At 36.4% G+C, this 14,224-nt stretch overlaps 1 protein-coding gene across 1 annotated transcript in view; it reads right to left on the bottom strand.

Annotated features, from left to right (window-relative positions):
* LARS1 (leucyl-tRNA synthetase 1) overlaps positions 1 to 14,224 on the bottom strand; it is a 66,863-nt gene that overhangs the window by 1,823 nt on the left and 50,816 nt on the right. The window contains exons 26-31 of the mRNA XM_082382644.1: positions 12,818 to 12,958; positions 12,447 to 12,557; positions 9,722 to 9,832; positions 7,307 to 7,411; positions 5,928 to 6,023; positions 4,034 to 4,166 (exon numbers count right to left, since the gene is read on the bottom strand). Of these exons, the coding sequence (XP_082238770.1) occupies positions 4,034 to 4,166; positions 5,928 to 6,023; positions 7,307 to 7,411; positions 9,722 to 9,832; positions 12,447 to 12,557; positions 12,818 to 12,958 (697 nt within the window). The remainder of the gene's footprint in view (positions 1 to 4,033; positions 4,167 to 5,927; positions 6,024 to 7,306; positions 7,412 to 9,721; positions 9,833 to 12,446; positions 12,558 to 12,817; positions 12,959 to 14,224) is intronic.

The following is a 14,224-nucleotide window of genomic DNA, read 5'->3' on the forward strand; positions in this document are numbered from 1 at the left end:
TCTGTCTCTCTCTCTCACTCTCTCTGAAACATCATTCCAAGCAATGCTGAATCAAACTATTTCAAAGAAGCCTTAACACCCAATCAGGCTTCTAAGTGACAAAACACATCTGCTTTGATGTTTCACCATGTAGTTCATTACTGCCAATAAAATTATTGGTGCTTTCTTAGTGGTTCTACTATCTTTTCTTATCTCAGACCTCTCTTATCATTGAAAATGTTGAAATTTAAGTCTGCAACTACACAAGATTTAAGGCACTTAGAGAAAAGATGAGAGTGATTTAGAGTCCCTAGGGATTGATAATGTGAAATGGAGCTTTTCACCTCCAAATTATTAGTTAATATGTGGCATGGGTGGTAAGTGATTTAAAGTCATTATCATCAAACAGTTGCTCCATGGCCTTTGTGGAGTGAATGACGATTTTAGCTCCTAGTGCCTCCTGGACCTAGATCATAATCACCCTCAATACAATTGGCACTAACTGGATGACTTGCTGGCTATCACAGCAGACAGACTGAGAAATACGTTATTGAATTTCACTCCTTTCCCATCTCATATATTCAATATACTCAGTCCCCTTAGATATCAAAGTATCCTGAGGACTTTTGGAAAAGTCTTAAGTTTAGAGCTCTTCTGTAGACACTTGAAGGAATATCAATTGCAAACTTCCCCTAATATTTCTATCTATCTTCCAAATTCACAGCAGCCACTAATACCAAACTTAAAGCACTTCATGATAATATTATTCACAGCGAGAATGACAAAGGATGCAAGAATTATGCCAGAGGCTCAGTGAGAAAAGACGAGCTAAAGAAAACACATCAGTACAGTTCTAAAGAACCTAGTCAGTGCTGCATCTGAGTGTATTTAAAAGGGAGTCAGGTTTAACATTATATTATATAATCCAATTTCCAATACAGGAATAAAACCTCTTACGCACTATAACCTCATAATAATCCTATCCAGCATGTCCACACAAATATCTATTTTCTTTAGAAGCCACCATACTGTTCTTCAAAGTTAAGAGTTCTTCCTATTACAAAAATTTCTCATGACTGAATATATGAAATATAAAACAGCCAAAAGGAAGGCCACAAAATGGCTTCCTATATAAGTTCACACTTCAAAATTTTCAAGTTCTGCTTTTTGTGGCCTATAAATTCTAAGGATGGCATTATCATTCTACAGTACCTGGTTTATTGAAGGAACACGCTAAATGTCTACAACCAAATGGATGAACCTTGAAAACATTTTGCTAAGTGAAATAAGACATACAAAAGAACAATATTGTATGATTCCACTATACAGGTACCTAGAACAGTCAAATACATAGAGTAGAAGAGTAGTTACCAGCGACTACAGGGAGGAAGAATGGGGAGTTATTATTTAATGGGTACAGAGTTTCAGTTTGGGATGATGAAAAAGTTCTAGAAATGGACAGTGTGATGGGTGCACATCAATGTGAATGTACTTAATGCTACCGAACTGTACACTTAAACAATGACTAAAACGGTCAATTTTATGTTATGTGTATCTTACCACAATTTTTTTAAATGTCTGCAAACAAAAAAATTCCTAGTCCTAACATATTGCTGGTACACAGTGAAAAAAGCATCAGTGTTTCCCTCATGCTAGTACACACTTTCCCTTCACCCTCACAGGTATAATTCTCAAGGCCCTATCAAACAATGTTTTCTCCATAAAATCATCTCTGATCACCACAGCTGTAAATAATCTCACCTTTTTCTGTGTGTAAACTTTACTATATCTCTCTTACTGTACTCAGCAGTTTCTCCTTAGATTATGATTATGTACTTCAATAGCTTAGTCCCCTACTCCTTCACTAGATGCAGCCTCCTAACGAACAATACTTTGTGGACTCCCCAAAGCCCCTAGTACCTACATAGGAGTCTCTGCATACCCACTTATCTCTACACACACTACACATGACAGTCTCGCAAGAAATGACAACAGAAGGTACACGAACGACTTCAAGAGAACAAAAAATACATGGTAGAATGAATTCCAAAGGGCTATTTTAAGTCTTCTATGTAAATGGAATGTTGTTACCCTGAATATAGTTCCATAAATTGGTCACTGTATGGGATTTGTAAACTTTTTCAGAAAATTTTATACTGATGGTATTTGGCCCAATCAACTCTTGATTGCCATCAAGAAGAGAAGAGAGAGATCATGCAAAATAGGGAATCTCAACATTAATTTGTCTTCATAATTTGGAAGAAAAACAATACAGAAACAAACTAATTCCCTTCACACTCTTCTAAGCATAAGACCAGCTGAGTAATTAAAAAAAGAAGCTATACAATCCCACTACTGGGCATATACCCTGAGAAAACCATAACTCAAAAAGAGTCATGTACCACAATGTTCACTGCAGCACTATTTACAATAGCCGGGACATGGAAGCAACCTAAGTGTCCACTGACAGATGAGTGGATAAAGAAGATGTGGCACACATATACAATGGAATATTACTCAGCCATAAAAAGAAACGAAATTGAGTTATTTGTAGTGAGGTGGATGGACCTAGAGTCTGTCACACAGAGTGAAGTAAGTCAGAAAGAGAAAAACAAATACCTTATGCTAACACGTATATATGGAATCTAAAAAAAAAAAAAAAGGTCTGATGAGCCTAGGGGCAGGAGAGGAATAAAGATGCAGACTAGAGAATGGACTTAGGACACGGGGAGGGGGAAGGGTAAGCTGGGACGAAGTGAGAGAGTAACACTGACATATATACACTACCGAATGTAAAATGGATAGCTAGTGGGAAGCAGCTGCATAGCACAGGGAGATCAGCTCGGTGCTTTGTGACCACCTTAGAGGGGTGGGATAAGGAGGGTGGGAGGGAGATGCAAGAGGGAGGAGATATGGGGATATATGCATATGTATAGCAGATTCACTTTGTTATACCACAGAAACTAACACAACATTGTAAAGCAATTATACTCCAATAAAGATGTTAAAAAAAAAAAGCTATAAATTATTATATCAGGGGCTTCCCTGGTGGCACAGTGGTTGAGAGTCCGCCTGCCAGTGCAGGGAACACGGGTTCGATCCCTGGTCCGGGAGTATCCCACATGCCACGGAGCAACTGAGCCCGTGCGCCACAACTGCTGAGCCCACATGCTGCAACTACTGAGGCCCATGCGCCTAGAGCCCGTGCTCTGCAGCAAGACAGGCCGCCGCAATGAGAAGCCTGCGCACTGCAATGAAGGGTAGCCCCCGCTTGCCGCAATTAGAGAAAGCCCACGCGCAGCAATGAAGACCCAACACAGGCAAGATAAATAAATTAAATAATTAATTTAAAAAAAATTATTATATCAAATCTAATCATAGGAGATCTAGACTTAATCTTGTTAAGAAATTAAGATTATTTACATATTTTACCCGGAGGCACATTGTCTAAAAGAAAGAATATGAGCTTTGGAGTCAAATATATCTAAGTTTGAATTCCAGCTCCAGGATTTACTAGCTGTATGAACTTTGCAAGTTATTTAGCCTTTCTAACCTCCATTTCATCATCTGCAAAAGGGGAATAATACCCTCAATGTTATAGTGTTGTAAAAGGATTAAATGGCTAATACATGGCAGACACTCAATAACTTTTACTCTGTTTCTCTTCCTTCCCCAGGAACAGATTCAGTCAAGCAGGTTAGTTTGGAATATTAAGGGAATATGTTCCTTAATTCTGAATACTTCTGAGCGTTGGAAATGGCTTATTACAATTTTAAAGCTAGATGGAATCCTGGAAAAATATCTAATCCAGTGTCCTCATTTCACTAAAACAGAAATCAGTTTAGAGCTCAAGTGACATGGCCAAGTCACCAAGCTACCTAGTCACAGTGTCCCAAAAGAGAATATAGATGTCTTGATTCTGGGTCCAACACTCTTTCCACAACATTACATGACTGTCCCTAAGCAAGACAGTTACTTTTCTTTCTCCCCTCTGCTTAGAACTCATCAAGTCCACAAGCTACTGCCAAATGTGCACTTCAAGGAAACCATTTACCTTTGATTCCTCGGTCCACCTTCATTAAACGCCGGATTATAGAATCACGGTTATCTCCTTGCCTGATTTCAATTTTGGTTGAGAAGTGGCCATTGAATGGCTGAGAATTCACTAGGGAAACTGATACACCAGGCTAAGAAAATAAAGAGAAAATGAGTGTTATAAGAAATCAAACTTGAATACTGCTGAGGGAGAAGGAATCTCTGCTAGATTTTTAATGCCCAATGAAAGACATATTTAATTCTGGTATTCTAAAATCAAGACCAAGGGATACTCAGATATGAAAGAAAAAATGTACAAAAGCTCAAGCTTATAACCAAATGCCTAGGTAAAAATGACTACGAGTACACGTATCAATACGGATGATGGATAAAAACAATAATTCTATTTTCTCTTCTAAAACTACCACCATTTATTGAATTCCTACTATGTACCAGATACTGTACAAAGCACTTTATAGACATTATTCCTATATCCTGAAAGGCAGTTCCTTAAGACCCCTTTCCACAGATGAAAAGCTGAGAACCAGAAAGATTAACAAAGTAGCCCAAGGTCACATAGCTAGTAAGAGGCAGAGCCTCACCTTTACTGAGCATAAACTCAGTTCTATGCCATACTAACTCCTACATAATATAAGCTATATAGTTAAAGAACTTGCTCATTATTTTAAGTGGAAAAAGTCAACTGAGCCTTATGAGACTTAAATACATAGTAGCTTAATGGAATGCTTGAAAGAAGCTTGAAATAAACATATTTGTATGGGGAAAACTATTTCATGTACCTATATCCATGGCCCAAATGACTGTAATTTTAAAAGCCACCATATCTTAAGGTAATGAGACTATTTATAATCTGATGATAAATTTAGGAGGTCTGCATGATCATGATTACTTCATCCTTTCAAAATAGACTTTTTCTGCTTGCTGCATTTTCAATTAAATGTGGTAAAAGTAGCAGGATATATGTTAAGTCCTCTGCTTATCAAGAAAAGTAGGGCATTTTATGGACTCTCACAATGGCACTCCAGTGAACTTTACCAAATGCTGCCATTCTGAATGGATTCTTTAAGAGTTAATAAATAAAATCTCCCCAAACTTCAAAACCTATTTATCTTCACCAATAATGGCCAAAAAATAAGAAATTTAAAAAAGCATTTCCAGGGCTTCCCTGGTGGTGCAGTGGTTAGGAATCCGCCTGCCAATGCAGGGGACATGGGTTCCAGCCCTGGTCCGGGAGAATCCCACATGCCGCAGAGCAACTAGGCCCATGCACCACAGCTGCTGAGCCTGCGCTCTGGAGCCCGCGAGCCACAGGTACTGAAGCTTGCGCACCTAGAGCCTGTGCTGCGCAACAAGAGAGGCCACCGCAATGAGAAGCTCGCGCACTGCAACGAAGACCCAACGCAGTCAAAAATAAATAAATAAATAAATTTATAAAAAAAAAAAAAGCACTTCCAGTATAATGTGAAATGATGCATCAATCTGGTTTATGCCAGAAACCAAAAATCTTGAATACCATTATTAAACCAAAACTCATCTGAAATATGAAAGCTCCTTTTCACTGTTTAAAAAAGTTTCACATTTCAATGTCCACTACCTTTTTTTTTAAGTCAGGTTTTGAAAATCGTATTCTTATTTTTAAAATCACAATCAACATCTGATGCTACCCATGATAGTAGAGTAAGGAAAAGTGAGGGTTGCATTAACCAGGGAATTAGAGGACCTCAAATCCAGACCCACTACTAATCAACTAAGTGGCCTAAGCCAAGCTAATCATTTAACTTCTCTGGACCTCACTTCCTTCCATCGTTAAAATGATGGTTTTAGATGTAAAGCTCTCTAAGGTCTCTTCTAGCTCTAAAATGCAATGATTCAGTGAGATTCTTTCAACTTACTTCTGTTCTAAAAACATTAAGTGGTTTCCCAGGACAGCAGTCTTCCCTGACTTTATCTTCTGCTTCAGAGGCAAACTTGACTTCTATGTGTTCTAGCTAAGTAGAGGGGAAAAAATGGAAGTCATCAGTATCACTTAATATGATTGGAATTAATCATCACCTCATTTCACCAAAGAGCAAAACCAGGTTCTCCACTTATCATGAAATGGCTTGTGCAGTTTTATTATTTTCCATATAAACATTAAATGAAACCTATCATCAAGTATTTAACACTCGTTAGATGCCTCATAGTATGTTATTTATATAGTCATGTTTACCATCTTCTATAAGGAAATCTGGCATCTACCTGCTGCCTAAGAGGAAACAAAAATCAGTATAAAAGGCTTTCACTCAAATAAATGGAAAAACTCAGAAATGTAGCAAATTGCATATACCTGAATACAAGATGACCCTAAATAAAGTGTTCCCATTGTCCCAGTGAAAATATCCAAGTTTTTTGACCTCCATGAATATATATGAACATTTAGAAATATACATAAAATAGATGTCTACTAATACTTACTTTATTAACACATTTATAATTACATGATGTAAAATGCTTATTTAGAAATGCTTCTTTCTTCCATTCCTGTATTTCATAAAACAATTTTATTCAAACTCTAAACCTGCACTTCTTTATTTTAGTGTTTTCATTATTACTAGAACCACTTTTTGAATCCTCTAACACAATTTCCTATAGAAAATTATCTTTCCTTCTGCCTAAGGTGAATGAGAGACAGCATTTTTAGAATCTATATATTAAATTGTCACTGGGGCAGGAAGATGGAATGGGGAGAAACTCAGATATGTGAAAGCTACTGGTAATGGTCTAGTTCCTGAGTTGGGCAGTAGATTCATGAGTGGTGATTATATTACTAATTAAGAAAAAAAAAAACAGGGCCAAACATGACCACTGATAATATATAATGAATCAAGGATTCTAATTAATCCAAATCTGTGATTCTGAGGTCTTAAAGGGAGGGGGGGAAAAAAAGCAATCCAGAATACCCCATAATATGAGAGATTTTGAAAGCATTTGAATATAAGGTCTCTCCTCATTTTTTTTTACGGATAATTTTGAAGAGGAAATCCAGGCATATACGTTAGTATTTTAGAAATAGAATAACTTTTAAGTGAAATAAGAGAACAGATCATTTCTTCTTCCTGTAACTTCTATACCACCCATTCTCTTTCCCCCCAAAATATATTTGGCAAAGGTACTAAACATAGAAGATGAAGTTTATAAAAAGGTTTATTATAAAACTAAAAAAAAAAAAAAACTAAAGAACTGGACTGTTTACTATAGTTAACTAGTTATTATAATCCCAGGCCCCTCTTACCTCAAGGGAATTGGTCAGATAGACTATATTCTCCATGAGCACTGCCTGTTCATCAAATTCTAATTGCAAATCCAGAACACGAGGTCCCATCTTCTCCAAATTTTCCTAGCGGCCAAAATGGTTTTGAAAAACAAAATCACATTAAGAATATGATGAAAAGAACATATTTCTGCCAAAGCAATCAGTCTCTCAAGTGATAATATCTTCAAATTTGAACAGTTAAAGGAAAGGCCTTGGACTCATGGTTTCCCTTATCTATGTTTGCTCGGTAATGAAATTACTCGCTGAGAGTAATTATCATTTAAAGTATGATAAGATTAAGACAGCACTGAAAAGACTAGAAGGACAAGGTTTTCAGATTTTTATAAAAGAAATATGATTTCATCAGTTCATTTAGCCTGACTTAGTATGCAAACCTGAAGAACTCACTTTGACAAGGAATCAAACAAATGTCTTAAAATACCCTTTCAGGTAACAAATAAAATAAAATAAATTAAATTAAGTTAAATGTTTCCAAGGTATCACATCTGTAAAGCTATTTCAAGAAACAGTGAATTAATAATAACCAAACAAAACATTCCTATAAATTTAAAAATTTTTTAAAAGTCAGATTATATGGGTACTCAGATAATCCTGTGACATATAAAAAACCATTTCTTATTCTTAATTTTCTTTAACATTAAATAAAATATCAATATTTGCTGCTCAAGATGTAACCTTCAAGACCTAAGTTCATATGCACAAATATAGCTAACTGCCTAGAACATGTTTCACTTACATGAAAGTGACCTGACATGATTCTTAATATTCACTACCTTCATTTACCATCCAAGTTGTTTCTTTTCCCATGAGGTGCTAGAAAACCCTTTTCTTATTCCCAGATTTATTAAACACTTTTCAAAGTTTCAAACCACTAATTTGCCTGATAATACCAAGTAATACCAATATTACTGAAAAAATATTTTACTACTCAAAAAATCTAACGCTGGTTTTTCAAAAAGCCAACCCTTGAATCTACCATCATTTAAAATCAGTTTCACTGGATTCTATAAAGCATGTCACCAAAATTAATTGCCTCTGCAACCAACAATGGGATATTTTGTTGATTTCCCCATATTGACAATGGATCTGACATTTTGACCAATGGCACTAGCTGGGAACCAATGAATTATGAGCATACCAGCAAACATAACTTATTAGTTATTAGTGTAGGTCAAGCCATGATTCTAAATTATTTCTGCAACTTCAAATACCATAAGGCTCAGATAGTTGACTCTTGTTCTAGGAGAATTAAAAGGCTTTCCTAAGAACACAATCTACTCCAATACAAGACAAGCTAAGAGTTTTGGTCTCTTATCAGGCAGGCATCTGTAGCCTACAAGATTCAAGAATTAATCTAAAGTATAAGAATAACCATTACATGCTTAGCAGGCTGGAAGACACTGATATACATTTTCTTAAAAATGTACTGAGCCTACTTTTTGACAGGTAGTATTAAAATGTATTATGTGTATTAATTCATTTACTCCTCACAGCACTCCTAAAAGGTAGGTTCTATTAATTTCCTATTTTATAGATGAAAAACGTTGTGGCCCAGAGAATTTAAGTGATTTGTCTAAGTCCTCCAAACTAAAAAGTGACAGAAAACAGGATTTGGGCCAAGATTTGTCTACCCCCAGAGTCTGAAATCTTAAGCAATATACAGTCTTCTTTCTGTTTCTCTTTGTCAGGAAATCCACCAGATCAGTTATATATATGAAAAAGACTAAGAGTTTAACCCAAAGATTCTCAATGGGGGAGCTATGGTGGGGGGCTGATTTTGCTACCAGGAGATATTTGGCAATGTATGGAGGCATTTTTGGTTGTCATAACTTGAGTAGGGGAGGGAGAAATTCTACTGGCATCCAGTGGGTAGAAGCCAAGGACATTGCTAAACACCCTACAGTGCAAAGGACAGCCTCCCACAACCAAGAACTATCCAGCCTAAAATACACATAGAGCCATTGTTGAGAAACCCTGATCTAACCACTATAAACAACGTTTATCCTGTTAGGCTAAACCTATACAAATGTAGAATCTTGTTTCAGTAATAGGATCTAGTAAAAATACCCTAATGTAAGCCAAAAGACTATGCTTCCTCCTTAAACTGAAAAGAAGGGAAGGTAGAATATGAAAAGAATCATTTAGTGTAGTAATTCTCAACCAATTTTTCTTCCACAATACATATTTTTCACACACTCAGCAATTCCACAGGTAAACCCCAAATCTGATCACTCATTTCCACAACCACTGATTGAAAAGTGCTATTTTAGCAGATTTCTTGGGGGAGACTGTGCCCAAATTGTTCCTCTTCCTTCTACTATCCTATCTAACCATTACCCATGTGGTCACAGCTGCACAAGGTCCACAGCTTACCTTAATCATGGCGACAAATGGCATCACTTTCTTCATGTATTTCTTCAATTCTGGCAAATTGACTAGTTCACTAGCAATGATTTTGTTATCAGGCAATTTTCCACTGTTGGTCTAAAAAAAAGAGTGGGAGAGGAATGTGAAGAAAAATATTTTAAAGATAATGTAGGATAGTAGATGTGCCTGTAAGAAACTAGCCAGACATGAAATGGTGGCCTCTGCCAATCTGCTAGAGAGCAGCAGAAGAGGGTGCAGCCTCTAGCATCACGGGGAAGTGAAAGGTAAATGAATAATACAGAAAGGAATCTCCTCTTTCCTCTAAATTCAAAGGACACATGTTTTTTAGGGTAAAGGAGAAGAGCATGTGCATCATGCTGAAATATTTAATTTTCCCTTACACTGATACCTCTAGGATTGTAACATTAGATCTTATCTAGTGATAAAATGGTCTTATAAAAAATCCTATTTGTCGCCAAACTTCTCAAAGCATTTCATTAGTCATATCAAAATGAAAACTATACAACTGGGTTTCCCTGGTGGCGCAATGGTTGAGAATCTGCCTGCCAATGCAGGGGACACGGGTTCGAGCCCTGGTCTGGGAAGATCCCACGTGCCGCGGAGCAACTAAGCCTGTGAGCCACAACTACTGAGCCTGCGCGTCTGGAGCCCGCAAGACACATCTACTGAGCCTGCTTGTCTGGAGCCTGTGCTCCGCAACAAGAGAGGCCCCAACAGTGAGAGGCCCGCGCACCGCGATGAAGAGTGGACCCCGCTCGCCGCAACTACAGAAAGCCCGCGCAAAGAAACGAAGACCTAAAGCAGCCAAAAATAAACAAATAAATAAATAAATAAATAAATAAAGTGGACAATAAGGTTGTTTAAAAAAAAAAACTATACAACTATCATATAAGATGCATTATAATGTCTGCTTTTGAACACTCTGCCTTATAAACTGTTAACCACAAATGTGAAAAAAGAATCTCTAGCTATCAACCTGTTAAAAATAATATAATTTCTATCTACCAAAAATAAATATCTATGTCATAAGCACTAATATGCAGACAGTCCCAAATGAGCTGCCTGAATTTAAATTCACTCCTGCAAACATCAATAGAGGAGAAATAAAGTAAGCGGCCTTTCCAGACTTTTGGGTGACTTATTTTCTCCTTATTGTAAAAGAATATTGTAAAAGAATTGTAAAAGAATCGCACCAAAGCCAAGGGTTGGGAATAAATCTAAAAGAAAAGTAACATACAGTAAGATTTCCAATAATCTATTTACTTTCAATTCTAACCTTTACTAGAGTACATAGGAAAAAATATTTTCTCCACTTGCCAATACGTTGCTTTGAAATACATAAGAAAAAGGAGAGGGTGGAACACACTCTTTTCTCCTTATGTCACCAAAAAGGTGCCATATTGAACATAAGAACATTCTTCTTGATTATAAACTGACATTCTTTTAGTTCTTTTGGATGAAAACAAATGAAAAATTTAAAGGAAGCTGGTCATTCCAAATAATGCCAATAGATGATGTTGATTTCAAACTATGTAATCTAGTCAATAAATATAACTAAAAATATAACTTCTAAAAGAACAGTGGTGATTAACTTTTTAACATCTGGGACATTACATACCATATTCGGTTCTTCTGCTTCCTTGAAAATGCTGGTATGAATATATACGCCACTGAGGCAAAATTTCATTTTTCTAACTACCAAAGTAGCTTTTACTCTTTTACTTACCATAAGTCAAAACTCTGCAAGCAGATTCTAAAAGCTACACTCCATTTCTATCAAACGCAATCAAAGGAAGAGGTAGTTCTCCATAAAAACAGGTTCACGTATTGTAGAACACAAAAATACTTGCTCTTCTCTTTTCCATTAAATCTTACAAATATAAAAGTTCTTCTGAGTATTTCTTGGTTAACCATGAAAAGTACTGAGGCAAAATTCCAATAAAGGTCTAGAAAATCAAAGCTAAGGATTCTTCCTTTCTATTACCACTTTACGCTTTGGCCATAATCCCTATTTGGTCTCTCTCTTTCTTTCTCTTTTTAAAGTGCGCCTTAATGGTTTCTGTCCACCAATAACTGTTGTTTATAACCTGAGCAAAAATTCTACAACATATACTTTGTTTCCATATTTTGAATGTGAAAGGAAAAAGGAAGGTGAACTTTTTTTTCTAGGAAAACCTAGAACTAAGTTTAAATATTGAGTTACCTTTAAATACAACTATCATATTTAATAGCTATTTACCTGACAATCAAAAACACAACATCAAACTCTCCATTTCTATGGGTAATTATCAAATTGGACATTTTCTTTTAAATTACTCAAGAGCCAAGCTTCAAATTTTTTCAAACATAATAATGTTAAGGCTTCATGAATGCCAGTGTTCAAGGCACAACAAATCCAAAAGGCAAACTCAGTCCTTTTGCTTCAGAATTTTAACCACACATATGAAAAAGTCCCACACCTTTTGATTACATACAACTAGATCTAGTATTTTTTTATGAAAGTTTCAGAAATGATGAAAAACAGCTTTTCCCTTGGCATCCATTTAAGAGCCACCAAGGATAACAAATGGCACTCCATGCTAAAGGTAATTAAACAAAGCTGCCTGTCTTCCTTCCCCTAGACATTGCCAACATCCTAAAAACAAAAACAGCATAGGCAGAACACGACACTGCTGGGGTGAGGCAGGGGGGAGTCTATTGAGAACGGCACCTCAAAGTGATGACGCAGAACTGACAAGGTGATATGTTGCCAAGACGGATAGTTCTTTGCCACATAGATGGTGCAATGTGAAGGCTTCTGAGGGTGCTGCTTGTCAGTCTTCTACAGGGCAGAAGAAAGAAAAAAAACATTTAATCACTTTCATATACACCAAAAACGAAAGAACCCTCTCCCAGTATATAGCACTACTGCCTTTAACATTAAAAATATGCATACAATAGAACTGCATTAGAAATGAAAATAGCCCTACATTAGCAATGAAAATAGTCCTAATGAAAGTTGTCTTTATTTTCATTACTATTAAATGTTATTTGACCAATAACTTTTAAGGAATGACGTTAAAAAAAAAAAAATGACTTCACCTTCCCTTTAGCAGGTATCATATAGTTCTTGAGTCGCAGTCTAAGGTCATGTGCTACTTCCATGAGATATTGTGAGGAGCGTATCAAGGTTTCATCCACAGGACCTGCCAGAGGCCATGAAGCATTCATAACTGAGTCGGGCTTAAAAAAAAAAAAGGTTCAGTGAGATTAGACAACACAACTATTTTATGATTCTTGGTTACAGTTTCATACCAAGGCATAGTGTGTAACTGTGTGCTCAAAGTTCAAACCTGACTACACATAACACGCTTCCACAGACCCTAATCTAATGTTCCCTAGAATCCAAGCTGTGAAGTCTGACTCTACATTCTTAATTAGCATCCATTTGTACAAGCATATTGATACCCACACACATATGCTCACTTTCAAAGAAAATTATGTAATGCTAATTTGCCTAAATTTAATCTTTGTTATATAAATTATGCATACTCTCAGTTTTTATCCTATTAATACATCCAGTACTGAAAGTATGGCTATTTGGAATATATATCATGAGCACATTTTTGCATTGTTCACACATTGAAAAATACAAAAGAGCTTGGCTAATAACGCTGGAAAGGAGTTATTAAATCAGCCAATCTGTTTATCTGTAAGCCTGGGAGAAATAAATTTATCTTCACAGTAAGAATGCTAATATAATATCCCTGAATATGCAGCCCTATATATGCCAGGAATTTTATATAAAACAAGAATATTTATGCAAGTATACACTTCTATCTTTGTTTATAAGCAGCTCATAACAGTTATTTACATCTTTCTCAATATTTTCACCTTTCTAAACAAACAGTTGAGAAAACAGTATTAGTTATACATGTATTCAAATACATATTATTTCAAATGTATTATAACATTTCCTAATAAGAATTAGGTGATAAACAACATGCACAAAGTCACGTTATTAAAATATATACAATAAATCAAATAAATAAATTTTTTAAAAATTAAAAAAAGGGGGGGGCCTCCCTGGTGGCGCAGTGGTTAAGAATCTGCCTGCCAATGCAGAGGACACGGGTTTGAGCCCTGGTCTGGGAAGACCCCACATGCCACGGAGCAACTAAGCCTGTGTGCCACAACTACCGAGCCTGTGCTCTAGAGCCTGCGAGCCACAACTACTGAGCCCACGTGCCACTACTGAAGTCCGCGTGCCCAGAGCCCATGCTCTGCAATGAGACAAGCCACCGCAATGAGAAGCCCACACACCACAACGAAGGGTAGCCCCCGCTCGCCACAACTAGAGAAAGCCCATGCACAGCAACGAAGACCCAACACAGCCAAAAATAAATAAATTAAATAAATTAAAAAAAAATTTTTTTAATAAAATAAGATAAAATACATACACCGTGTGTGTATAAATTAAGGCATATATACCCGATGTAGCTTCAGTTT

The sequence above is a fragment of the Balaenoptera borealis genome (genome assembly GCF_965194805.1).
Source record: "Balaenoptera borealis genome assembly, chromosome: 2".
Lineage (NCBI taxonomy): Eukaryota > Metazoa > Chordata > Mammalia > Artiodactyla > Balaenopteridae > Balaenoptera > Balaenoptera borealis.